Source organism: Manacus vitellinus, unplaced genomic scaffold (genome assembly GCF_001715985.3).
Source record: "Manacus vitellinus isolate BGI_N305 unplaced genomic scaffold, ASM171598v3 ctg7180002428519_pilon, whole genome shotgun sequence".
Taxonomy (NCBI): Eukaryota; Metazoa; Chordata; class Aves; order Passeriformes; family Pipridae; genus Manacus; species Manacus vitellinus.
The window spans coordinates 4,150-30,695 of NW_021937774.1; the positions used below are offsets into that span (position 1 = coordinate 4,150).

Genomic DNA, 26,546 nt, shown 5'->3' on the forward strand with positions numbered 1-26,546 from the left:
GGCCTCAACGAGATAGTAAATTGCATAGATAGGAACCTCATGGAGGGATACACCAAGTTCTGCACTAAGGTCACACCAGACCCCAACTAGTTGGAAATTAGCAGTGCAGAGGGTGTCACTGAAAACCAGGAAATAAACTCTCCAAGTAGTTTGTTAGGTTAGAAAGCTGACGTTACTTTATTGCAGCACTGGGTACATAGGGGATAGCTCCACATAATATGCACCTAACAAACCAAGTTATAGTAAGGAAAAAAAATATGTATCCACTACATATTCATTAAATTTCCTGAATACATGCATATATGCTAACTATTTCCATAGACTTATTTGGATATGAGTAGGGTCTTTTGAGGGTCTCTGGTGATCATTTGGGGAACATCCCATTCCCCAAATTTTCCTTTTATGGCATCAGATCTTCTAACGAATATTTTATCCTTGAGAATATCTCCAATATATGGCCAGGTCACGATATACTTCTCTAATCATCCTTTGTCTGGTACACAGTCTTTGTTTCTCAAAACTAAGGTATTTGCCAGTACATATTAATCACTGGTATAGGTAAATAGGGAAGCACTAACTGTCACAAGACTATTAGTCACAGATATAGGAAATTAAAGCAAAACTAAGCATAAATCTCTAGCGTACGTACTAACCACTAAATGATACAAAATTAAGCATTAATCCCACATACAGGGGTCAAACACTATTGTTCTAAAGTTGAAAGAATTTCCCAACATCTTCCCCCACTGCTGTATAGACCCTTTTAAAAAAATATAAGTTGTTTGGTAACAAGGGTCCTGGTGGATAGCAAGCTGACCAGGATCCAGCAACATGCCCTCACCGACAAGAAGATCAACAACCTCCTCAGCTGCATAGGTCACCAGGGAGATGATCCAGTTTTAGTTTCCACAGTACAACAGAGGCATGGACATACTGGAGAGCAAGTCCAGCACATGAAGATGGTTAAGGGTCTGGAGCATCTTTAATATGAGGAGATGTTGAGTGAGGTGGAATGGCTCAGCCTGGTGAAGAGAAGGTTCAGGGGCATCTTATTGATATGCATTAATGGGAGAGCATAAAGAAGATTGACTTTTCAGTGATGTCCAGTGACAGCACAGGATTCAATGAGTTTTGAACACAACAAAAAATTTTTTGTGTGTAGGTGGTTGCACACTGGAATAAGTTGCCCAGAGAAATTGTGGAGTCTCCACCCTGGCTGATATTCAAAATCTGGTTGGACATGTTTGGGGTAATATACTTTAACTGACTCTGAGCAGGGGTTTTTGACTAAATAATGACAAGAAGTACCTTTCAACATCAGCCATCCTGTGGTTATGTGAAATACAATCTCAAGTTTACTGAAATGGAAATAAATGTGTTAAATAAATAAGATTATTTAGTTTTGTGTAAAAAAACCCCACCATCAAATCTTTCTTTTGCTTTCTAAAGTTTGTCAGATTTTTATCATCTCCTTTATTTCTAATGTGTTCCACACCAGTTTTCACAAAGTCTCTTTACCCTGTGTCTGGGGTACACAGATAAGAGGTGGAGTTTTAACACTGTTTATTCCACACCATCCACCTCACAGTGGGGGTGTGGTTTTCAGCAGGTAAAACTCAGTGCCAGAACCCCAAAGTTTACCATTTTGGTTTGCCAGACTCAGTGGAGGGATAATTCCCCATCAAATCCAGCAGATTCAGTGCCTCTGCCACTCGCCGTTCCTCCCTCCTACTTTCCACTGAAACCACAGCCGCAGCGGAGCCCAGCCAGCAAGTGGCAACTGTTGCTGAAGCCATGGAAAGCAGTAACTGCTGACAAAGCCATGGTAAGATGCAACTGCTGATACTGCTGCTGCTAATGCTGCCTCTTCTGCTACCACTGCAGCCACTGAAGCATCACTGCAAGCTGCGGCATCCACCAGGACCGCTGCCAAGACAACTACTGCCCTGGAGTGGAGGGAGCCCCCTGAACCAGGGCCACCACTGCAACTGCCAGAGCTAGTGTTTTCAGCAGCATAAGTCCATGTTTGGACTAACGAGCTTGCCAGGTACTCCATAGGGAGCCACATGTTCAGAGTGGTTGAGAGGCCAGGCACCATATTGGCTTTGAATGTAAAAATCCCCATGCTGGGTGCTCCTTTTGAAGGATTTTTGCTTGTCTGTTTTTGTTTGTTTGGTGGTGAATACCCTTTCTGTAGGTAAACCATTCTCTCTTTTGTACAATTCTTTATTATTATTGTTGTGTTTATTGTGATTTCTTCAGTATTGTGTCTCCAATTTATAATCTCTCAGTATTTTTTTTCCTCTACTATTGAAAGGGGGCAGATTAAGGGGGGGGTAATTCCCCCCCCGGGTTTTTAAACTAGCACACCATGCTACCACAAGAAAAATCTAACCTTCCCCCTCTGACCACGTTCTTAATAATAAGGACATAAATACTCCTGTTTCATCAAGGACATTTGCACTCTGTGCAAAATTTCTTCATTTCTATAATTTGTGCATAATGCAATCTTATTTTCTCTCCTTTCCCTTTGGTTTGCGTTTCCAACCTCATAATTTCATATTAATCGGTAAATACAAAAGCTCAGAGAAGAGATACATGATATAATAACTTTATTTTCAAAGTTATACTGAAATTAGTTACCAAATTGTTAAGGACTTTACAGTATCAGAATTTTTAACTATATACTACTTCATAGAATTTGATTTCTTTAAAATAAAATAATATGGAAACCACTTATTCATATTCTGTCTGTATAAATCCATGCATGTTGCTGCTATCAAAAATATTGAGCCCTTGGAAAGCTATTTATCCTAAACTTCTATGGCTTTAAGTTTTGGTGTGTCATATTTCTATTCTAAATTATTTCTGATACTATGCTTTTGGTCAGTGAACTAGTACAAAAGTTCAAACCAGTTCACTAAGACTCGAAACCACTCAGAAAGGAGGCATAAATGCAATCACAAAGGTTAATATAGGATCAAAACTTTTTTATTGTAGCTTCTCATGGTAACAGATTCCTGCAGATTTTCTTATTATCTGCTTAGACTAAACTATGGTAAGCATCCCTCTTCTCCCTTAGTGAGATTTAATAACCTACTGTGTATGTGCATAGGTACATGGAGCCTGCTTTCCATGAGGTTTGTTAGTAAGGAATCACAGGAAGATATTTAGTTTCTCTAAGAAAAGGAATGAGTAAAATAAAGAGGAAAATAGCAGACAATTCCAGTAACACCACATACAGGCAACTTCAGGCTGTTATCATTGAATTAGATTTTTGCATGCAGAGCCATCCTGTAGCAATACGACTATATGCCATGTTAACATAATTCTTTGGTCATAACTAATGAACAGTACCCAAGAAAACTATTACAATGAGAGAAAAGAGAATCATCCTCCCTCAGATGGGGTGGAGAAAGGTTAATCACCAAGTCCACCTTCTGCTCTTTAGTGACAAAGGCTCAGAAGCACCTCTTAGAAAGCCTGCTGTAGACAGAGTCAAAGCTTAATAGGTTGTACCGAGGTATAAAAGCAGATATTCAGGAAAATTGTTTTTTTTTCTTGTAAATATCAACATTAGCATGCTACTGTTAAAATACTGGAAATGTAGAAAGGAATATTTTTAGCACTCACATTTCTCATTCCTATTTAGTCAGACATAGAAAGTAACTTTATGACAGCACAGAATAAAGTCCACTAAATTTTCCATTGAAATTCTTTATTGATATTTACATATAAATTACTGAATTATCTGCAGAATGTAACAGAAGCATACCAGACTTGGATGTAATTGAAGCAATCCAAAATCAGGAACATTCTAGAGTTTCTTTACAGAACTTGAAGTACATCTACATTGATATATAAGAGCAAATAAATAAAAACTTATTAGAAATTAAATAACTTAATAAGGGAAATTCTAGGATTCTGTAGTTCAACAATAATAATCAGGTAAACAAATATAAGAGAAACCATGACTAATTAGCAGTTCTGCAAAAAAGAATCTGAAAATAAATCACAGTCCCTGTCACCATGGAAGGCAAGAGAATCACATGAATATATATGTTTGCAATGCGTAAGAAATAATTTTGCTTTATTGTCCTAAGCATAGTCTAACTTTATCATCTGCATTTCCCTCCAAATACTGGGACCAAATAGACAGAGCTCTCCCATCAATTCTTAAAAAAAAAAAAACAAAAAAACAACACTCCACTGAAAGCACTGAATGAACTGATATCATTTAGCCTTCAAGAGGAAACAGATTATGTGATGACAGCTTTTATCTATAAACAAGGTATAGAACAAAATGAAAATAATATTTTAATTCTATACTCATTGTACCTAGGAGAATCTGCATCAAAAATCTATTGCAAATTGTACTGTATAGATCATTCAACCTTGATGCAAAGAGATAATTAAAAAAACTTCTGGAGGTATTTTCCAGTCCTACAGTTTCTAAATATTGAAAGTAGGACCATTAAATGTGTATAATTCTCAAAATTAATTTTTACATGTAGGCAATGTTAGTCAGCTGATCATACACCTGTACTGCTGGACAAATGTACCCTGAACAAGACCTGAAAATGTCTACAATAAACACAGGGATCCTTTCTGTGTGGGAAAATGTGTAACATTTTATGTTATAATATTGGAGTTTGAAATACATAAGATTAAAAATCTGACATAGCCTTTGAAAAACTAACCCAAATTAAATTTTAGTTAGAAGCTAAATTCAGGATACAAATTCAAAGAAACCTAGGTTTGATCTCCAAACCTATTTTGCTACCTTGGTGCTTAAATTTTTTGATGATGTTTTCCCAGACACATAAAGTTATGTTACAGAGCATGCAGCTTTTTCTCTACCAACTCCCTGAAAGCTTTCTAGGTAGTCTGTGCTGACTGATAGCTCTCACTTGTGACCTCTCGATTTGCAAAGAACAGATATTCCATTATCTAATAACAGGACTACTGTCATTGATGTTTGTACTCTCATTAAGAGTGTGTATAATCACATTAAAAGCATTTTGTTGCTGTCTGGTTTTGATCATTAAATCTACTTACCTAAAGAATATTTACTCCAGCAGCCAAATATCTAGGCTTTAAACAAGTTTCAGACTAAGTATTTTGAACGAGCACTTTCCTTAGGCTAAGAAAAGACTTTGTCAGAATGTGGATCATCAGGGATGAATCTGCTTTTTAGCTCCCAGCTTGAAACAGGGACCCTATGCAGAAAGGAATACAGGTCACTGTAAAAATATGCTAGAGAATGAAAGCTGATTTTATCTTCTTGAAATTATCACTGTCAATTGGGAGTGGGTTGTTACTGACATATCTGGATACTTCTTTACACTAAATAAAAATTAATAATAAAACAGATCAGTTACAAGAACTCCACATTCTACTCAACTTCAGATGATGAAATTTTTGATATTCATAAGTGTTTATTTTCCCTTTATAGTCATTGCAAAGAAAAAGATATTCATATTTCACGATTCTTTTCATTTAACCGTGGATGCTTCTTTAAAGTTGAGGTGACTTGCACCCTAGACAAACTTCTTTCTATTCAACATAAAGAAATCATGATATGACAAAGAGACATGCAGATAAATACAGTGAAGATGTCTGGAAGTAATAGGATGATTTTAACTATTGCACAAATGAGAGAATATACAGCATCATTTTATCTAACCACTATTCTGAATTTAAGTGCTTAAATTCACATTACAAGGCTTCTTAGACTACCAAATGCTTTACTAAATGTCTATGTAAATGTTCAGCTGCTTTTTAAAGTTTGCAAATATAGATCCTTATACCAATAAGGTGGTTTTCTTTAGAAACTGAAATTTTTGCGTTGCAAAACAAAGTGTTGCATTCCTCCCCCATGCCATAAAAAGCATGGCCAATCTGTAGTTTATTGTTTTCTTAGTCAAAAATAGATGAAGGTCTGAATGGCTAATCTACCAAGCACAACTCATGGCATATCACTTTTTCAAAGCAAATTTTTTATCAAGGTAAAAAATTGCAATGAGTTGACTATGTACACTATTTTATTTATTGTAGCACACTTGTAACATGGAAAAGCCACTAGGATCCTGATGTCTATGGTTGTGTAATCTCTACTTCTAACTAGAAAAATCCAAGATTTGAGATTAATAAAATTCCATATGGAATCAGGAATATTTCCTTATTTCTTATGTACTGACCCTTCTGTGCAGTCTTCAATAATCTAATAATAGAAGCAAGACCAAAGAAAGGAAACGACAGTACTGTAGTAGTAGTATTGTGCAAGGACTATTGGATTTGTCAGCCAGAGAAAACAAGCTAATAGGATGAAATTAAGAATAGTTTCTTGTTGAGACCAATTTCATCCCCTAACACTAGAATATGTACTGACTGACACTGGGATGCAGAACTGTCGATGATCTAGGCATCATAGAGAAATAGGCACTTCTTATCAAATTGGTCAAGTAGTCTCTGTGTAAAGAATGTTTGAAGGACTGACTGAGCCTGGTTCAGTCACCCAGATGTAAGGTATTTTCATGGGGCTAATCAATATTGCTGAGATGAACAGATCCAGAGATGGCATGTCTCATAGAGAAGCAGGGAATCAGAGTGTGTGGGGGACATTTCCCAAGTCGATGAAGTTCCAGTGCTGAGACACTACAGGAGATGGCAAGGTGAGGGCAACCATTCCCCACTCCCACAAAGGCAGTCCCTGGGGTACCTGAGCAACCAAGAACCTTACAATGAGGAGCCCTGTGTACAGGCTGTGATATATCAGCCATGGTGTGGCATTGATCAACATAACTGGTCTAACTGGTCTACTCTGGCCTCCAATTGGGAGGTCTGGAGACACACCATCTATAACGCTGATGATACCTTTGAGAACACACACAGGATCACTCTCGGGGAGAAAAGACAACGCAGAAAGATTTGTACCTTGCAGAATATACCACCTAGGGAGTCTTTCTGCTGTGCCTTTTGCAGCCGGATGCGCCTATCTTGTATTGGCCTTTTTAGCCACCAGCGTGCTTGTAACAAATGTGGGTAGAGCCCTTCCCAAATCTTCGTTCGCAAAGCCCAGCCATGATGATAATGTGGCATAGCAGTTTGTGTGGCAGTTCACACAGGGAATGATGCCTCTCAAGAGAGAGGCATTCCACTGGCTGAGCTCAGAGACTTGAAGTCCACAAAACTGGGCACCATTTTGTGACCGTTTGCACAGGTCAAGGGCACTCATCCTACCTGACCCTCAAGGCAGAATGGTGAGCATTCATTTGAGAGCACAGGTTGCAACTCCAACTGAGCGTTCTGCACCCTCTACCCCAGTGGTGTTCAGTGCCTCCATCCAGATGGAGCTGATGAAGGGAGACACCCATGTTGAAGCCAGGTAACACCTGAAAAGCGAATTTAAGCAATATAAAGAGTTAAGCACAAAATATAGATGCAAGCTTTAGCGAAGCACATAGAATTCAGTATTAGGAAAGCGGAGACAATAAATTCACTGAGGTACAGGACACCCTGACACAGAAGAACATAAACATGAACAGAAAATGCTAGCACACACAAAAAAGGCATATGGAGAGGAAACCAAAGAGATAAAGAGAGGGACAAGCCAAGAAATTAGGTATTAGTGCCAAATACCAAAACTCTCTGCCAAATTCATAAGGAAGCTACCCAAATTAGGAAAGGTTCAAAAGTTTAGGAGGATGATGATGAAAAGGACATGAGGCTCATGATGAAGAAAGACCGGAACTCCCACCGAAGTTCTCCCCAAATTAAGGACCACGCCTATAACTCCGCCTCAACTCCACCTGTTATGAATATTAAAAGCAGATGTTGCAATGTAATGAATATTCATAATATATGATGTAATTGCTTAGTAAAAGGTGTATAAAAGTTGGATTGTGTGTTTCTCGAGTCGGAGCAGTTTGTCCAGGGCGACCTGGCTGCTCCCCGGCCGTGAAATAAATACCTCCTGCTTATAGACTGAAATTCTGTCTCTGAGCAGTTTCTCCGCGCCTTGTTTTGGGGCATAAATTGGCATCAATTTGGCGAGCCAGGCAGGAGAGAGGGGGTCTTCCCGAGCCAGGACCCAAGGGGCCGGGACGCTCTCGGGCCCCCCGACTGAATTTTTGTCGGCAGAGTCTCCCAGACCCCTTGGATCTGCGTAACGGTGGACAAGAACCTCCTGCTTCAAATTAAGAGGTATTTATGTTTTGAACTGCAGTTTATAAAGGAAAGTAATTAAGTTGGTGGGGATAGGACGCTATCGCCCAAAAGGGAGCTGGAGGGACGCCTCAGCATTAGCCCTAAAACTGGGTTAGAGTCCCAGGTATTGAAAGTTGCGGGTTAGAGTCCTGCAAAGATAGCAGGTTAGAGTCCTGCCAAGAAAGGGTTAGAGTCCCTGATCGGGTTAGAGTCCCGACACTGCAGTGTAAAATTGTCTTTTCTTTGTAATGCTGTGTTCACCCTTTATGTTTCTGTGTCCTGTGTGCAAATGTTCTTGCTCTAATTTCCCCTGATCATTTTTGTTTCGTGCAAGATATTGTTTGGTAATGCATTGGAAACTGTGCTCGAATCAGAGAGTTAACCATTTTTAATTCTTCCGAAGCTGCTTGAGTGTTTCTAGGAGCTTTAGGACCCAGGGAACTCCTTGTACCAGCAAAGAATTCTTGGAATGCGGTTTCTCTTGCAGACTGTTCTGGTTTTTGTCAACGAGTAAAACGAAACTAAAATAAGCTATTTAGGTACTGAGAGACTCTCATTTACGATTTTATTGTTTGCAGCGGTTTGTTTGTCCGTTGAAAAATTAGATGTTGTGTTTTCATATACAGTATAGTCCTTGAAACGTCTTTTAACTCTATATGGGAAATGATTGCAATCTCAGTTCTATAAGAGTGAATAAGCTTTTGCCGGCACGTATAAATCCTAGGATTAAAATCTGTCCTTTCTGTTATTGCTCACTGTATGTTAGAGCTTTGTGTAACAATTGTGGTAAATATATTTTGGGTCCAAGAGGAACACAAGAAATAGCGCTCAATCGTACCCTTACCTTCCACTGTATACGCTGTTGGTCAAATCAAGATTTGGCAGAAACTAAGTGGGTGAGATTTTATTGCCGCCACACTCATAGACAAGTATTTGTAACATCTTGGTTGCATTTTCTGTAAGAAGTGTGTTTTATAGTTTGCAGCGGCATCCTGTGATTTTGTGATAACATAAGATCGGACAGCCAACAGCAAACCCATATTTCACGGTCTGCGGCGCCCTCTCGCAGCTTTGTTTGGTGACGTAGATTGCTCAGATAGAAACCAGAAGGTAGGAAAGCTTTTTTATTGAGCGTGCAAGTGTGTGAGTGTGTGAGTGAGTGAGACGCGGCATTGCTGCGAAGCGAGTGGGAGTCCTGCTCTGCGGTTCCTGTTCTCCGTGAGGAGCCAGGCCAGAAACGGACGAAGCGGCTGGAAATTGCGTACATGAAGTGTTGGGATAAAGTGAGAAATACCTTGAGACGGTGGAATAGAATAAGGAGAGTATTGCGGTTCAAAGTACAGTTCACTGACATACCGAAAGCTACTCAGCTAGAACACATTGATGGAAGCCTAGCCCGGTTGGATACAGAAGCACAAATCCAGAGACAAGAATTGCTTGATGTAATAGAGTATCACATAAGAGAATTCATAGCAAAATTAGAAAAAGAAAGTGACAGGTTAGGATACGATCCTCTAGCGATAGAGAATTTTCTTGATTGGGCACCAGTCTGGGAACACGATCCCCAGGTCAGTTGGTATATCACTGACGCTCGAATAATAAGAAAATCTGGTAAGACACCCTATAGGTTTGCCTGGTAAACCCCTCTGTCTCCCGTAAAACCTTATCAATCGCTACATAACTTAAACCTTACGATAATAATGGGAACCCAGCAAAGTAAAGACATAAATATGAAAACCCCTCTAGGATGCATCTTAAAACACTGGAGAGATCTAGGGGGAGCCCCAGGAGGAAACATAAGCAAAAAGACACTCTTAAAGTACTGCACGCAATGGTGGCCTCTGTATAAACTAGATGATGATGAAAAATGGCCACCTGAAGGGACAATAAATTACAACACTATTTTACAGCTTATGTTGTTCCTCCGTCGACTGGGCAAGTGGGATGAAGTGATTTATTGCGATATGTTTTTCACGCTCAGGAATAAGCCTGAGTGGCAAAGAGAATGCGGAGTAAATGTTGCACCGCAGGACCCCTTGGTTTTAGCTTTGGAAAAGGATAAGAAAAATTTGAAACCAAAAGAACGCTGTTGTGATGCTTGTAGTATCGGACAACAGTGTCTTAAATTAAAAAGAAGGGACAGTGAAGAAGAAAGTAGAATAAGTCTATGGGAGTATCAACCATATACTCCAGGATACGGGATACCACGACCAAAGCAGAGAGAAGGTGAAAGAGACACTAGCCTATTAGGAGATATTTCACTAGAGCTAGGAAGATTTAGGACCGGATATAGTTCTCAAAAATCAAAAGACAGTTGGGAAGAAAGTAGCCCATCAAAATCGGAGAGCCCCCAAGGAGAAAGCAGCTCGCAGGGACTGAGTAGTCCACAGGGATCAGAAAGTTACAGAGAAGAAAGCAGTCCACCTAGATTAAAGGTCGATAGGGAAAAAAGTAGCCTGATAAGACCGGAGGGTCACGGGGAAGAGAGTAGTCCGCCTAAACCAAAAGACGACAGAAATAGAGATAGCAGTACACCAAGAAAAGAAGATAGCATCTATAGAGTGGAGAGTAGCTGATTATGAGGGCGAAAGTAGCCCATTGAGACCAGGGGGCAATGAAAAGAAGGGTGATTTCCCCAAGACAAGATGTAGTAAAGAAGATAGTGACATTATAACTCAAGGGGAAAAGGAAAACAACTCACAAAGATTAAACATAGTGATTCAAATAGACGATAAAAGGGATACCAGAGAGATAGAGGAAAATGAGGAACGCAGCCCCGGGCAGGCTGAACGCCGACAGCATCTCCTCCAAACCCAGAGAGAGAGGCGGCTGGACTGTGTGAATCATGCTAGAGGGTTGGCAGAAGATGACTGGGCAGGAACAGGGAGTGAAGACGAGGAACCGAAACGGGGAAAGAGAAAAGAAAAAAGAAAGAATAGAATAGATACCGGGGCCCAAGAAGACCCTGGGGAAGGAACTAGTCACCTACACTATACTAGATCTGTAGCACGAAAAGAGGCAAGAGAAAGGATCAGGGGAAGTCATACAATAGCTCCCCTCCGACAGATAATGCCTATTGCAGGAGACCAGGGACGAGTAAAGGTGCCATTTACGACGAGTGATTTGAACAGCTGGAGAGAAGAAGCCCGGAATTTTAGGAAAAATCCAGAAGGGGTAGCTAAGAGGTTCGAGTTAATTGCAAAGAACCTAGACATTGACTGGAGTGATATAGAAGTAATGCTATCAGAATTAACAGAAACGGAAAAGGAACTAGTATTAAAAACGGGGAGAGATCATGCCAGCATGTTACCTGAAGAGTTAGAAGTTGTATTTCCAAGTAGAAATCCGGAGTGGGATCCAAACAACCCCGATTCTTATGGGAAACTGGTGCAATATAGGAAGCTAATAGCATTAGGTCTGCGGAAAGCAATACCTAAAGCCATTAACTGGGCAGCCTTGTATGATGTTAGACAGGGAAAGGATGAAGGTCCCTCAGAATTTCTGGATAGACTCAGGACCGCCATGAGACAATATACACCCCTAGACCCAGCATCAGAAGAAGGGAGACAACAGCTACTAGGATTGGTAATGGGGCAGTGTACTCCCGACATTAGAAGGAAATTACAAAAACTTAAACATCCAGCAAATAGAGATCTAGAGACATTGATGAATGAGGCCTGGGAAGTATACAACAACAGAGAAAAAGAAGAGAAAAAGAAGGAAGATAAGAGAATTGCTCGAGTCGTGGCAGTAGCAGTGGCAACTCAAAACGCAAAATTCCCAGATGCAGGTGCCAGGGGTAGAGGTCGTGGTTACCCTATGAGGGGGAGAGGGGGATTCAAGCCCCAACCCATCAGAGTAGGACCGGATCAATGCTCCAATTGCTTCCAGATAGGCCATTGGAAACGAGACTGTCCCCAGCTAAGAGAAAGGCTTGCAAACACTGCCATTGCACATCAGAGCAGTGACTGAGGGGGACCGGTGAGTCGTTCCCTAGCAGACCCACTGGTTAAAATGGAGCTAGGGGAAGGTGAAGAAGAATTAGATTTTCTGATTGATACAGGAGCAACATTTTCAGTTTTAAATCAAGAACTAGTACCAAAGAGTGATGAGTTTGTACAAGTTGTGGGAGCAACAGGCCAACCAGAAAAAGCTTACTTCCTAAAACCTATTAAATATAAAATTGGAAAACAAATGGGGATCCATCAATTTCTATATTTACCAAATTCTCCAAAGCCTTTACTAGGAAGGGATTTACTGGAAAATTTGGGAACCGTAATAAAATTCAACAAAGACAAACTCGAATTCCAGGTAAATGAAGAACAACTGATTGCAGCTTTAAGTTTGACAATCAGTTGCATAGAACCAAAACCTGAGAGTCGTAATATCGAACGGATTATGAGCGAGGCATACCCATTGGTATGGGCCACTGATGTACCTGGGAAATCCAAACAAGCAACACCTATTGCTATTGAACTTATACCTGGAGCAAGACCAGTGGTAAGAAAGCAGTACCCACTGAGATTAGAAGATAGGAAAGGGATTGAACCCATAATTAGAAAATTCTTAGAGTTAAGGTTATTAATAGAATGTGAATCAGATTATAACACACCAATCCTGCCAGTTAGGAAACCAAATGGAACTTATAGACTGGTTCAAGATTTAAGAGCTGTGAATGCCATAACAAAAACACTACATCCAGTAGTAGCCAATCCTTACACACTCCTAACCAAGTTAAAAGACAATTTGATTTGGTTCACAGTATTGGATCTAAAAGACGCATTCTTTTGCCTTCCCTTAGCCCCCGAAAGCCAAAAGATTTTTGCCTTTGAATGGGAATCTGTGAGCAAAGGGAGAAAGACTCAATTAACCTGGACAGTGTTACCTCAAGGCTATAAGAATAGCCCAACAATTTTTGGGAATCAATTGGCCAAAGAATTAGAACAATGGGAAAGGCCACAGGGAGATGGTACTCTTCTTCAATATGTGGACGATCTACTAATAGCAACTGAGTCAGAAGAAGAGTGTGTTAAATGGACTATTTCTCTGTTGAATTTCTTGGGTTTAAGTGGATATCGAGTCTCTCAACAGAAAGCGCAGCTAGTGCAAGAAAAGGTAATATACCTGGGATATGAGATCTCCAGAGGACAACGATCTCTAGGAACAGCAAGGAAAGAAGCCATCTGTCAGATGCCCAAACCGGAAACTGTGAGAGATCTACGAGCCTTTCTGGGAATGACAGATTGGTGCCGTTTATGGATCTACCAATATGGGGTACTCGCCAAGCCATTGTATGATTTATTAAAAGAAGCTAAGAGTATCCTGGTTTGGACTCCCGAAGCAGAGGGAACTTTTAAGAGACTGAAACAAGAACTCATGAGAGCCCCGGCTTTGGGCCTCCCTGATGTAACAAAACCATTCTGGCTGTTCTCTCATGAACGGCAAGGGATGGCTTTAGGAGTCTTGGCGCAACAGTTGGGACCACACAAAAGAGCTGTGGCCTATTTCTCCAAACAGCTAGATGAAGTAAGCAAAGGATGGCCCAGCTGTTTGAAAGCGGTGGCCGCAGTGATCATAAATATAGAAGAGGCCAGAAAACTCACGATGGGCCAGAAAATGACTGTGTTAGTGTCCCACACTGTATCTGCTGTACTAGAACAAAAGGGTGGCCATTGGTTGTCGCCTTCCAGATTCCTAAAGTACCAAGCAATCCTAGCTGAATCAGATGACATAACCATTCAAGTAACTAACGTTGTGAATCCAGCCTCATTTCTAGAAGGAAGAATGTCAGCAGAACCAATAGAGCATGACTGCCTGGAAACCATCGAAGCAGTCTACTCCAGTCGCCCGGATCTCAAAGAAGAGCCATTAGAAGATGCAGACAACTGGTTCTCGGACGGCAGTAGCTTCGTGAAGCAAGGAGTAAGGATGGCAGGCTATGCAGTGACCACAACGGAAGAGGTAATCGAATCAAATCCTTTACCTGCAGGGACCTCAGCCCAAAAGGCAGAACTAATAGCTCTCACCCGAGCTCTGGAATTAGCAGAAGGCATACGAATTAATATTTGGACAGACTCTAAGTATGCCTTCTCCGTCGTGCATGCTCATGGAGCAATTTGGAAAGAAAGAGGACTGCTAACTGCTCAAGGGAAAACAGTCAAACATGCAGAAGAAATTCTACGATCGTTAGAAGCAGTCCAGCTCCCAACACAAGTGGCCATAATGCATTGCAAGGGACACCTGAAAGGTAACACTGTTCCAGAAATAGGAAATAGGAGAGCTGATGGAGAAGCTAAATTAGCTGCTGCAAGAACTGAAGAAGTGGTTATAACAGCTCTAGTACCAGGGGAACTAGATACTGATTTCCAACCAAATTATCAAGACTCAGATCATAGGTGGATTCAAAAGAACAAAGGTAAATTGTTAGATAATGGATGGGGTCAATTAGAAACAGGACAGCTAATAATACCAGAGAAATTAATGTGGCAATTTGTAAAAACAGAACACGAGAAGGCACATTGGAGTTTAGATCCACTTTATCAGTATTTACAAACTAGAATAGCAGGACCAAAATTATTCACTACCATAAAACAAGTTACATCCCAGTGTGAACGATGCCTGAAGAATAACCCAAATACAGGAACCAAGATACACCAAGGGGCAATAGATCGAGGTAAATTTCCAGGTGAAGCATGGCAAATTGATTTCTCTGAACTCCCAAGAAAAGGGGGGTATCGATATCTATTGGTACTAACTGATACATTTTCTGGGTGGCCTGAAGCGTTCCCCTGTAGAACAAACAAAGAGAGAGAAGTAACTAAAGTCTTACTAAATGAAATTATACCACGGTTTGGAGTACCAAGAAGTATATCTTCAGACAGGGGTTCACATTTTTGTGCAAAGGTTGTGAGAGCAATAAGCAAAGCACTGCAAATTAAATGGCAATTGCATACGCCCTACAGGCCACAAGCCAGTGGGCAAGTGGAAAAGATGAACCATCTTATTAAACAACAAATTGCTAAAATATGCCAAGAAACTAACTTACAATGGTATCAGGCTCTGCCTATTGCTCTGATTAGATTGAGAGTCAAACCTCGATCGAAAGAAAGGTTGAGCCCATTTGAAATTCTGTATGGTAGACCTTATGCTATGCAGATTGTAAATAGCGATGCTGTAGACCAAATAGGCAATCAATATATATATGATTATGTAATTGCTGTGGGGAAACATTTTGATAAAAATGCCACGATAGTAATAGAACACCAGCCCAAGCAACCTGACTGTAAATTACATCCGTTTAACCCTGGTGATTGGGTGTATGTTAAGAATCTTCTAGGAAAACCCCTACAAGAAAAGTGGGAGGGACCTTTCCAAGTGCTGCTGACCACCTTCACCGCGGTTAGGATCAAAGAACGACCTACATGGATTCACTACTCTCGAGTCAAGAAAGCTCCAGAAGATAAGCGGGAAGACCTGGCATCATGAATCCGGCTCTTTCAACATTGATCATTGGACTTTTGATAAGTATTGTTTTATCCCAAAACCCTACTCCAGAAGGGCCGTGGTCTAGTGCACGCACACTACCACGCTCCGAGGAAAACCCAGACTTTGAGATTTATGTATTACATAACAATCAACCCTATACGATAGATGAATGGGATAGCGGAACCCATTTCATAGCACAAAAAGAAGACCAAATTCAAGTAGGATGCCGAGAAGTCGAGGCTTTAGTGGGAAAAACAGATAAACTAACATTGACAATTGAATTCTGGCAAGAAGCCCCTAGACAGAACTTAATTACTCATAGCCAAGTAGAAGATGGGAAGCCCATCGTCTGGATTGAACAGAAGGGACCAGTCTCATGTCAATGGGATAGTACTGAAGGGGGTAGAGCACAGTGTGAAATTATATTCAAACTAGATCAATCGATGTCGTTTTCATGTAGCAGAGAAGCCAAGATTCTTGAACCCATTGGTGAACAAGGCATTGTAACCGGTAGAGCCTTTAAGCGGGCCATTAGATTAGCAACAGACTCGATTGTGAGCCCGTCTCGTGAAACCACTCCGCCTCTAGAATGCAGGAAGATACATAATTTAACCTTTATAGGACCTCAAGTAATAAGACAATCGAACGAACTAAAGTTGTTATTAGATCCTACATATTCTCTGAAGAAAATACAGATGAACATTCAGACAGACATTACACACTTACAGGGAGATTGCCGACCATTTATACAGCACAGCCTCAAAGGCTGGAATGCCTGGTTAGCAACTAGATCACACCGCAAACGAACACAAAGAGATATAAGCGGATGGGTTGGTACAGGGTTCGGCATATTGAACACTATAGACCAAGAAGTATTAGTGAACAAATTAAGTACCGTCACTTCGAATTTGGGAAAGCTTAAAGTACCTTTAAGCTCGTCTATGCTAACCTTAGCAGAGACACAGTCATTAGTGGTCAAATTGATGACCTTAGTAGCCAACCACACCGCTGAAGATTTTGTTAAACTTGCTGACTATACTGGAGAGATTAGCAAAGAAATTGCACTTGCTATCCAGTGTGTTCAGACACAGCAATGGGTACAATCAGTAGCAGCGGGAATATTAAGAGAAGGAATGTCAGGTATACTGCCTCAGGAAATAAGGGAGAGTATATTAAGAGGTAGTTCCACCACACAGTTTGAAAGAGACCACCAGGCTTGGTGGCAACTAGTTAATTTCACTTATGATCCACAAGAGGAACACATTGAAACCTATGTCCTTACTATTAGTGCCGCGGAAGAAAGGGTTATATTTCCTGTTTTAACATTAGGAGCTATGCATCAGAATGTCATTGTCAAACCTGTGGACCATAGCGTTTGGGCAAATTATGATAGTACTAAGAACAAGTGGCAATCAATTAGTACAGAAGCATGTATTCCTAAAGGGCAATTAGGTTATATCTGCGAAAATGCCATTGTAGAAGCTGAGGATCTATGCTTAGATGCCGAAGACAGTGTATGCACTTTTGAAATGCTTCCACACAATAGAGCGCCATCACAAGTATTCTATATAGGGAATGGATGCGCTTGCATTAGAACTGCCTGTAATGATGTTACTATAGATAATTGTCATGAAGTGACTAACGATACTAACTTTTGCATATGCAACTTCACAAAAGTCATGGGTTGTGACTTTAACTACACTGCTCCCATAACTACACAGCAGTTAATCGAAGCTGAGTATACTTTATATCATGAGATACCCAAGCTACAGATAGGCATGGATGTTAAGCTTCTCAAAGAGATGCTTGTGCATCCTGAAGTAGAAAGGTTAGTTCAGAAGGTGAACCAAACGACCCAACGCATGTTGTGGCAAGTAGAGCATAATTCTAAAGGTATAAAAAATATCCTGACAAAAGTTGCGCAAGTAGGCCAGCATCATTGGTGGGACATTTTCATAGGATACTCCCCAACAGCAACACAAGTCTTTCACTACCTAATACACCCCATATTGATTATAACTATGGCCATGTTCTTGTTAACTCTCATGAATATATGTCTGTGGTATAAGTTAAGATCCATAGTCAAAAGAACCCAAATAATCTGGGCAATGATGAAAGCCTATCAGCGCCCCTTAGGATTAGAACTTGACGAAGGAATTCGTAAGTTCTGAGAAAAGGGGGGAAATGAAGCCAGGTAACACCTGAAAAGCGAATTTAAGCAATATAAAGAGTTAAGCACAAAATATAGATGCAAGCTTTAGCGAAGCACATAGAATTCAGTATTAGGAAAGCGGAGACAATAAATTCACTGAGGTACAGGACACCCTGACACAGAAGAACATAAACATGAACAAAAAATGCTAGCACACACAAAAAAGGCATATGGAGAGGAAACCAAAGAGATAAAGAGAGGGACAAGCCAAGAAATTAGGTATTAGTGCCAAATACCAAAACTCTCTGCCAAATTCATAAGGAAGCTACCCAAATTAGGAAAGGTTCAAAAGTTTAGGAGGATGATGATGAAAAGGACATGAGGCTCATGATGAAGAAAGACCGGAACTCCCACCGAAGTTCTCCCCAAATTAAGGACCACGCCTATAACTCCGCCTCAACTCCACCTGTTATGAATATTAAAAGCAGATGTTGCAATGTAATGAATATTCATAATATATGATGTAATTGCTTAGTAAAAGGTGTATAAAAGTTGGATTGTGTGTTTCTCGAGTCGGAGCAGTTTGTCCAGGGCGACCTGGCTGCTCCCCGGCCGTGAAATAAATACCTCCTGCTTATAGACTGAAATTCTGTCTCTGAGCAGTTTCTCCGCGCCTTGTTTTGGGGCATAAATTGGCATCAATGTACTGACCTGATGTACTTTCTAGAGAGGTGTGCTGCTTGCTGTGGGCTTGTATCAGGGATGTCACCAAGAGAATAGCAAGCCTCATCCAGTCCACTGACTGTTAGCCACTGTTGTTTTTTTGATGTGGGTACTGGTGATACAGCCAGGAGTTTGATCCTGGGAGGGGACTTTTATTTCTCTTTGCTTGTGCACATGCAAGCTTTCTTTTTTGCTTTAGTAAACTCCCTTATTTCAACCTGCAAGTTGTTTTCTGGTTTGTTCTCTCTCTCCTGTCCAGCTGGAAACAGGAGTGGCTTAGTGGGCACCTGACATTCAGACAAGGTTAACTCACCACAATCTTTTTTGGAAAAAACAAAAATGTATATTTTCTTCCCATTAGCAAGCATTGTCCAGCCACTTCCTGAGAAGCAGGACTTCAGCACGTGTAGCAGTTGCTCCTGAAGGCAAACACTGAATAATAAATGCCCTCCTTCCTCCTCATTTCCTGAGCTTTTATATATGAGATGATGTCATATGGTATAGAATATCCCTTTGGTCAATTTTTATCAGCTGGCCTAGTTTTTGTCCCCTCCCAGGATCTTACCCATTTCCAATCTTTGATGGGGGTGGGCAGTGGGAAGTAGAGAGACAGTACTGATGCTGTGCCACCACCATTCAGCAGTAGCCAAACTGGTGTGTTATCAACACCTTTCTAGCTACCAATGCAAAGCACAGCACTGTGAGGTCTGCTGTGGGAAAATTAACTCCACCTCAGCCAGACTCAATAGAGAGGTGCATCTAAAAGAGCACTAGAAAAGTAACTTAAGAACCTGGCCTATCTTATAACTCATCCTCTTTAGCAAACATTCCAGTCTCCTCAGACTGAGACATGAACCCATAAGAAAATGTTGGCTAACCCCAAACTGTTATCAAAACTTAAAGACAAGTAGCTACCAGTTGCCTCATGACACCTCTGCCTGTGTACAGACAAATAAAGCTAAGAACCAAAGATAATTTTAGACTGACTTGAGTGCCATCTCTTATCACAGGTGGTGTTTATAATTAAAAAAAATTGGATTGCTGCTTAGGGTGTGAACTACTGTCTTAGTTTGAATGTAAGAGGATATTTTTAACATTCCAGGTTAAAGAGATTTTTAAATTTTATTGCTTCAGTTCGTCATCATCTCAACTCCGGAAATAAAATGTTAGTAAATTATCCAGATTAAATAGGTAATTTTATTCAATTTTAAGTGGGACTCTTGGTAAAATTACAGTGGTAAGAAATGATATGGAGGAGGGAGGAAAGATATAAACCCCTAAAACCAGACTGTCAGCAAATGTTGTAATATCATACCTACAATATACCAAGTAAGGTAAGATCTAGGCAAAATGGATCCAATCTGTAAACATTATTGTCTTCAGTGACTATGCTATTGCTTAGATGTCCAGGTCTCTTGGAAGAAACTGAGATTAAACACAATAAATACACACATATTTTAGTCTATTTCTGTATTGTTCTTTATAAACCAGAAAATGTTTCAGTGTAAAATGACTATTGATATTACATCTAAACAATTGGATTCATATATTGCACTCTCATGTTGAGTTAGTACTTAACGTCTTTTCAAAATAACTCACAAGTATTGGTTCTTTGCCAGACCTTTAAATGGAACATACACTGTAATTAAAGGTAGTAATAAAATTTTTTTGATTGAACTTATAAAGTTATACTATATGCACATACAGAGAGGGAGGTTATTAAGAAGATAAAATCTTTGAAATAAGATACTGGAATAACTTAGTAATGACACTGTCATGACAGACTCAGGGAAATACTCTGGTTTTAGGATTTAGAAGAAATTCTGCAGGAAAACAATGTTTTTGTACACACACACACACAAAGTGGTAAAATATTTTTTAATTCAGTTCTGACTTCCCTAACTTCAATCATCAGCAAAAACATTGAGTAAACAGCTATATCAAATGCCTATGGCAAACAATATAATCTCTAGGCACTGTTCCTGAAACTGTGTGATAATGGCTCTGGGTTAAGCTCTCTGTTCTGACAGGAATAATTTTACACAGTCTAAAAGATGTTTTAGAGAAAGAACCTGTTGATCAAAAGGATAACTGTCATAATTAAAGTTGTCTATCTTGGAAAAAAAGTTACCAAGAAGTTTTCTTTAGCCCATTACTATTCCAGATATTCACTTCCTACCTACCAGGGCAGATGGCATATAATAGTTTGGATAGAATCTACTGCCATCTGAGGTGTCCATCCTGATCTGCTGAAATCAGAGATCATTGAAAGATTTAGATTGGAAACAACTTCTGAGGTCACTGAATGCAGCAGATGATACATTATCTATGGGATCTTCAGACATTTCTGAAAGACATTTTACCTTCCAACACATACGTTTTGTGCAGAACAGATTAAATATCCTCTTAATAGTATACTCTGTGCCATAAGTGGCTGAAAAAGTTACAGCATAAATAGTCTTTTTCTATATTCTGAAGACATACTACTATATATGGTAAATTTTTCAATGAGTTCCAGGGGATCAGAGCCAATAATGCAGAAATAAGATTGAATAAGTATGATTTTGTGGCTATGTAAGTTTTGTTATATAGCCCTGCTCTTTGAAGAGTGAAAAATTATGTTAAATACTTAATATTTGACACTAGTGTTCAAAAATTTTATTCTGTGTAATATTTTGTGATAAATTTTTCATAAAAGTAAAATCAAAACCCAGGAATGTGAACATTTGTCTTGTGAATATTCTGAGAACTAGACCAATGAAATTTTTCTTACTACAGTTCTACAAGAGAGAAAAGAGGAGAGGAAAAGGGAAAGGAAAAATAAAAAAAAGAAAAAAAGGGAAGGGAAAGAAGGAAAGGGAAGTCAAAGGAGAAGGAAAAGAGAGAGAAAGGGAGAGGGAAAGGGAGAGGGAGAGCAACTCATTCCTGGATCCTAGGTAAACTTGCATGTTCATAGTGCTCAGTGTTGTCCCTTTCTCAAAAAAAATTGTCCACATTCACACAACATAGCATGTATACATTCCCTTGGTGTGACCCCTAGATCTTAAGCCATAACACTTGTGTGTGTGTCTGTCTGTCTGTAAGGCTTCTTTGGGTTTGGTTTGGTTTCATATGACACTGTCCAAAACAACATGGATTCTGTAGAGCTCAATGGTTTTATGGCGGGGGACAACCTGCCTCACCACAGGGCTCCTGTGTCTGGAGCACCTCCTCCTTGCCATCTTCACTGCTCTGGTTGTTTGCAGGGTTGTTTCTCTTACATATTCTCACCTCTCTCTCCAGCTGCAATTGGTCTTGCACAGTAACTTTTCCTTCCTCTTAAATCTGCTATCGCTACCACTGTTGTTGATGGGCTTGGCCTTGACCAGTGGCAGGTCCATCTTGGAGCCAGCTGGCATTGGCTCTGTTGGCATGGTGAAAGTTTCTAGCAGCCTCTCACAAAAGTCACTCTTATAGCACTCCCCTCCATCCCTCTCCTCGACACACAAATACAATACATACGTATAATGAAATGTACTTTTATGGAGAGTTCTTTGAGCTATAGTATCATGGTTTATATTGCAAAGAGACATCCACGAAAATTGTTCCATGTATCAGTCAGCAGATCTTGCAGCAGAGCACAGGACCTTGTTTCCCTTATCCATTAGTACAAATATGTTCCTTTGGCATGAACATGTCTAGCAGTGTAGATACAGTTTAAAAAAAAGGAGACTTGAGAGACACTATGAGTCTGTCAGTTCTGTAGAGAGAAAAGTTTGGCTATATGGTTTTCTATAGATATTTAAAAAATTATTGGCAGCAGTGAAGGTAACTAAATAAGGAAGTTCTGGGGAACCACAAATGCAACTGCAAGTTGATACAGTGAATCTGGTTCTTAGCAAAAGGTGTTAGAAAATGATTTCTTAGCCTTGAATTTAAGAAGCACGAAGGTCAAAGTATCTTCAAGTTTGAATTTAAAAGAAATACTGCTAAGAAAAAAGAAAAAATAATGGAGGGAAAAAGTCTCAGTACTATTTATATAGCTCTTGTGTTAAACAGGAACACAAATTCTATATGCCAGGGATTTAAAATAAATCTTAAAAAATAATGATGCCAACTCTTTGTTAAAGTACTCCCTTTAAATCAAGGTTGGTTTAAGGTTGTTAGTTATTTCAAACAGCATGGTTTCTACTTATCTTTGGCTCAGAATGTTTCCTTTTGAATTACAAGAACAAGAAATTAACTTCTCTTCCAGAAAAAAAACTTCCTGGAATAATACTGTTGAAGAAAAACACTTTTGCTTCGATTTTCGGATATGGAGACTGAAACATAATCTGAAATCCAAGGTCATTGAGTTTTGTATCTATGACAGCCATGCAAACATTTTTTTAATTTAACAGCTCTGTTGGAAGACATTCAGAGATACTTTTCTCTAAAGATTTTTATCTATTTGAAATAGGTGAATTTCAAATAGTTTTGAAATAGAAGATTTGTATAGGTTTGAAGGGTCAATAAAAGAGACTCAAACTTACCTCTTGATCTTTCACAACATAATTGTAATTAAGTTATATATATATATATATACACACACTGTATATATTCTTTTAATAAGTACTAAAAACTGGAATGGGCAAGGAAAGCTCTATTTTGATGTATGACAAACTAGTTTCACAGAACTTCTTTACCACTTGTTTTCTTCAGAAATCACACTTTAGTGCAAGATTACTTGATCACACTCAATTTGAGCTCTATACATAGCAGATATCAGACATTATGAGTAAAATACTTGTGCTCTTAAGAAAGAGTCTTCAATTTAGGACTGGAGTATAGCATTGTCCTTTCTGCAAGTGAGTAATAGTATACCTATTTCTTAATAAGAAAATAACTTTCTAGTGTAAGGCAAAACTTCTAATTTAACTAACATTCAACTGAAAACACAATATCCAAGGAAGAAAAACTAAACATCTCTTTAGCTTACACTAATGAAACACTTTCAGCCACTAAGTGTAGCACTTTCAAGTTTTCACACTCTGATAATTTTTGCATTTTGTTCATCTCTTTCCTGGGTTCACAGCGGTTCAGCTAAGTATGATCAAACACATGTTGCTGGAACAGGTGTGATTTATGAAACAACAACATCCTTCAACAAAAAAAAAAAAATCAAAAAACCCATTAAGTGTAGTATTTATGTTTACACCTGCTCACAAGACCACTGCCAGGCTCATTTTCATTTGTGAAGCATGTCAAATATGCTATGTTGTTATAATACAGACACCTGTTTTAGTGTCCTGCTTGTGCAGTCTGTTGAATAGGTGGGAAAAGCTAGCACGGATGCTCCTGTCAATAGAAACTTCATGTTTCACAGTCACTGCTTATAGGGGTAAAAATAATTTAACAACACAAATAAAACAAAACTGGACCCAATTTTAGATGTACAGAAGTTATAGGTCTAATTTAGTTTTATAGTCCCTGACAGCTTTATAGCAAATGAACTCATATTTCTTATGAGATATTTTTGTGGAGGTTCCTTCTTCTTCTTTACTACAAAAAGAATCTAGAGTGATTGGCTTAAATCTACACATTTGACTTCTAGATTTCTGAAGATAGTTTGGGGAGTTTTTTCAAAAAAAGCAAGAGAAAGGTGTCTTCCGAATTTCCTCTTAAATGCAATGATTATTTTTATGGAATTATCTGTGATTTGATTTCCTGTAGAGTACTTTATTGACTTTTACCAGTCATGTGCAAAACAGATGCAAAACACAGAAAGCTTTGTAAATATTTTGTAAAATACCAAGTGTAAGGGGAGGCAGGATGGAGGGAGGAAACCCTAACAAACAAACATCTGACAGATTTCTTTTCTACCTGCAAATACTGTAACAGAAGGACCTTAATGGCAGATAATACTGAACAGGAAATTGCAACCTCCTCCTCTGGTCCCCAGAGCAGATAGAAACCATAAGAGGAACACAACAGTCTAAATATTATTTCTGAAAGGAATAAAAATGAAAGCAGACATTGCTGAATAAAAGTAACAGTCATTCTTACTAATGTCTGCTGATTATTATGAAGCTAAAAAGCGAATCAAAAGCAGTATTTGTTCCTAGATGCTGTCATTTAGAAAATGACATCAACAACTCCAACCAATTAAAAAGAAGTAATTTAAGAACAGTTCAAGATAACCTAAGGCAACAAAACAGTACAGTTACAGATTAAAGTTTCTTAAAAATAATATAACTCCATCATAGCATTTTTAGTTTTGATTACGGAGGGCTTAGAGCACATTTCATTTCTAAAACTCCTAAGGAGTATTATATGTCCCAGAAGAGTTGTGTCTTGAAACTTTTCTCAGTAACAGAACAACATTTCCTTATGATTCAATCTGTGCCTCACACGTGCTTGATTTAGCCTTCACAGTGTGATCATGAGGTTCAGGTCAGAAAAAGCAGTCTTATTTTCTAGTATCTTTCATCCTGTCTTTTAACTTATAACCTTTTGACATGTTTTGATTTTTGATAGTTAAGTTTGAGTTAAGTTACTATGTGTTTAGGTAACATATAGATGATATATTCAACAGCTGCAGTTATTTAATATAAAAGGGTGTAGTAAGTTTTTTATGAGAACAGACCATTACATAACTTGATAATTTGGAGTTTCACTCTTAAAGTAACTTTACATTTTGGATGATGTGTCTATTTGCATTGTAGTTCAATTTTTTTTCTATTGTCTTTATAGTACTACTATCTTCATCAAAGCATAGAAATAAACACACAAACATTCAACCGAAGAATACTTACTACTTCATGCTCTAACCATCTGTCGGTGTTGTGTTATCTGCTGATCTGACACAATTAGGCTTTGCAGTAACTTTAAAAGTAACAGAAGCATTTTTTAATATGTTACTTGTCATCTTTGCTTCAGAATGGGCATATCAGTGTATCTGCATCAGAAAAGCTGGGATTTAGTATGATGCCAATGGAGAAAAAGAGAAAGACTTTCAAAAGACAGTTCTGTCCACCTGAGATCTGCATCAAATCATAAAACAACTCATTTTTCTCCATTGGCTATGTAGAAGAATAAAATATTTTACGGGGGTTTTGCATAAAATTTTGTGGTTAAATATACATGTAAAAATATGTGGGTTTATTCCAGCTTCTTAAAATCTCTAATTTATCAATACTCTGAAAAATTTATGGCATATTTTAAAAATCAACAGGTTATAACACTTATTTTAGATCTGAATAGGAAAAAATATAAATAGTATTTTGAATATTTCATCTACCCTTATTTTTCACAACATTATGTTATTGATAAGATGAAAATAGAAAACAACACTGCTTGTAAAGTAATAAAAACCATCTGGGTCTTATGAAGTTTTGAGGCAAAAAATCCATACACCTAGACAGTCAGCATCTAAATGATAGTGTGGATTATATAAAAAACAAGTGGGAAATGATTTTGTTTAGTTCTTGAGTTTTGAGTGAGGTTTCTTAACTTAAAAAGTGAGCACATTTTAAAAAAGACAGTGGAATTATAACATCAAATATTCTGCTCTGTTTGAAGCTATAGTTTGCCTGATAATGAGAAATGAAAGTGCCTTCAACTACACCATGCACAGACACAGGTACATCAATTATTTACAGAGTAAACAAATAGATCTGCTGTGTTTAAGTAGTAGCATAGACAGGCATTTCTTTCTGTGAGAAAAGCTTATACAACTAACCATATATTGAGCTTCACATGTTAGTGGAAATTATGGTTATTTTTGCAGATGAAGAAGACCAAGAGATGTGACATATCTGCTGAATTAAGTTTATAAGGCTGATAAAGTTAACATATCCACCAGTTCTTCTATGATACTGTTTCCTCTTCATCAAGAAAACATGAACAAAATAATTTCTGCTCCTAGTTTGCAACAAATTTAAATTTGCTCTATGAATGTACCTTGTTTTCAATTTCAGTTAAACTTTAGTGCATCAAATATTATGCTTACTTGTTCAAT

General features: G+C 38.8%; 1 protein-coding gene across 1 annotated transcript; it reads left to right on the plus strand.

Annotated features, from left to right (window-relative positions):
* Positions 1 to 12,222: 12,222 nt before the first annotated feature.
* LOC115307850 lies at positions 12,223 to 16,400 on the plus strand. Its single transcript, XM_029963729.1, has one exon. It carries the CDS (start codon positions 12,223 to 12,225, stop codon positions 15,691 to 15,693), a length of 3,471 nt encoding a protein of 1,156 aa, XP_029819589.1. The 3' UTR covers positions 15,694 to 16,400.
* The last annotated feature ends 10,146 nt before the right edge of the window (positions 16,401 to 26,546 follow it).

Bases quoted from the DNA above. Each gene is read 5' to 3' on its own strand.
- LOC115307850 (XM_029963729.1), top strand. From the start codon at position 12,223: ATGGAGCTAGGGGAAGGTGAAGAAGAATTAGATTTTCTGATTGATACA.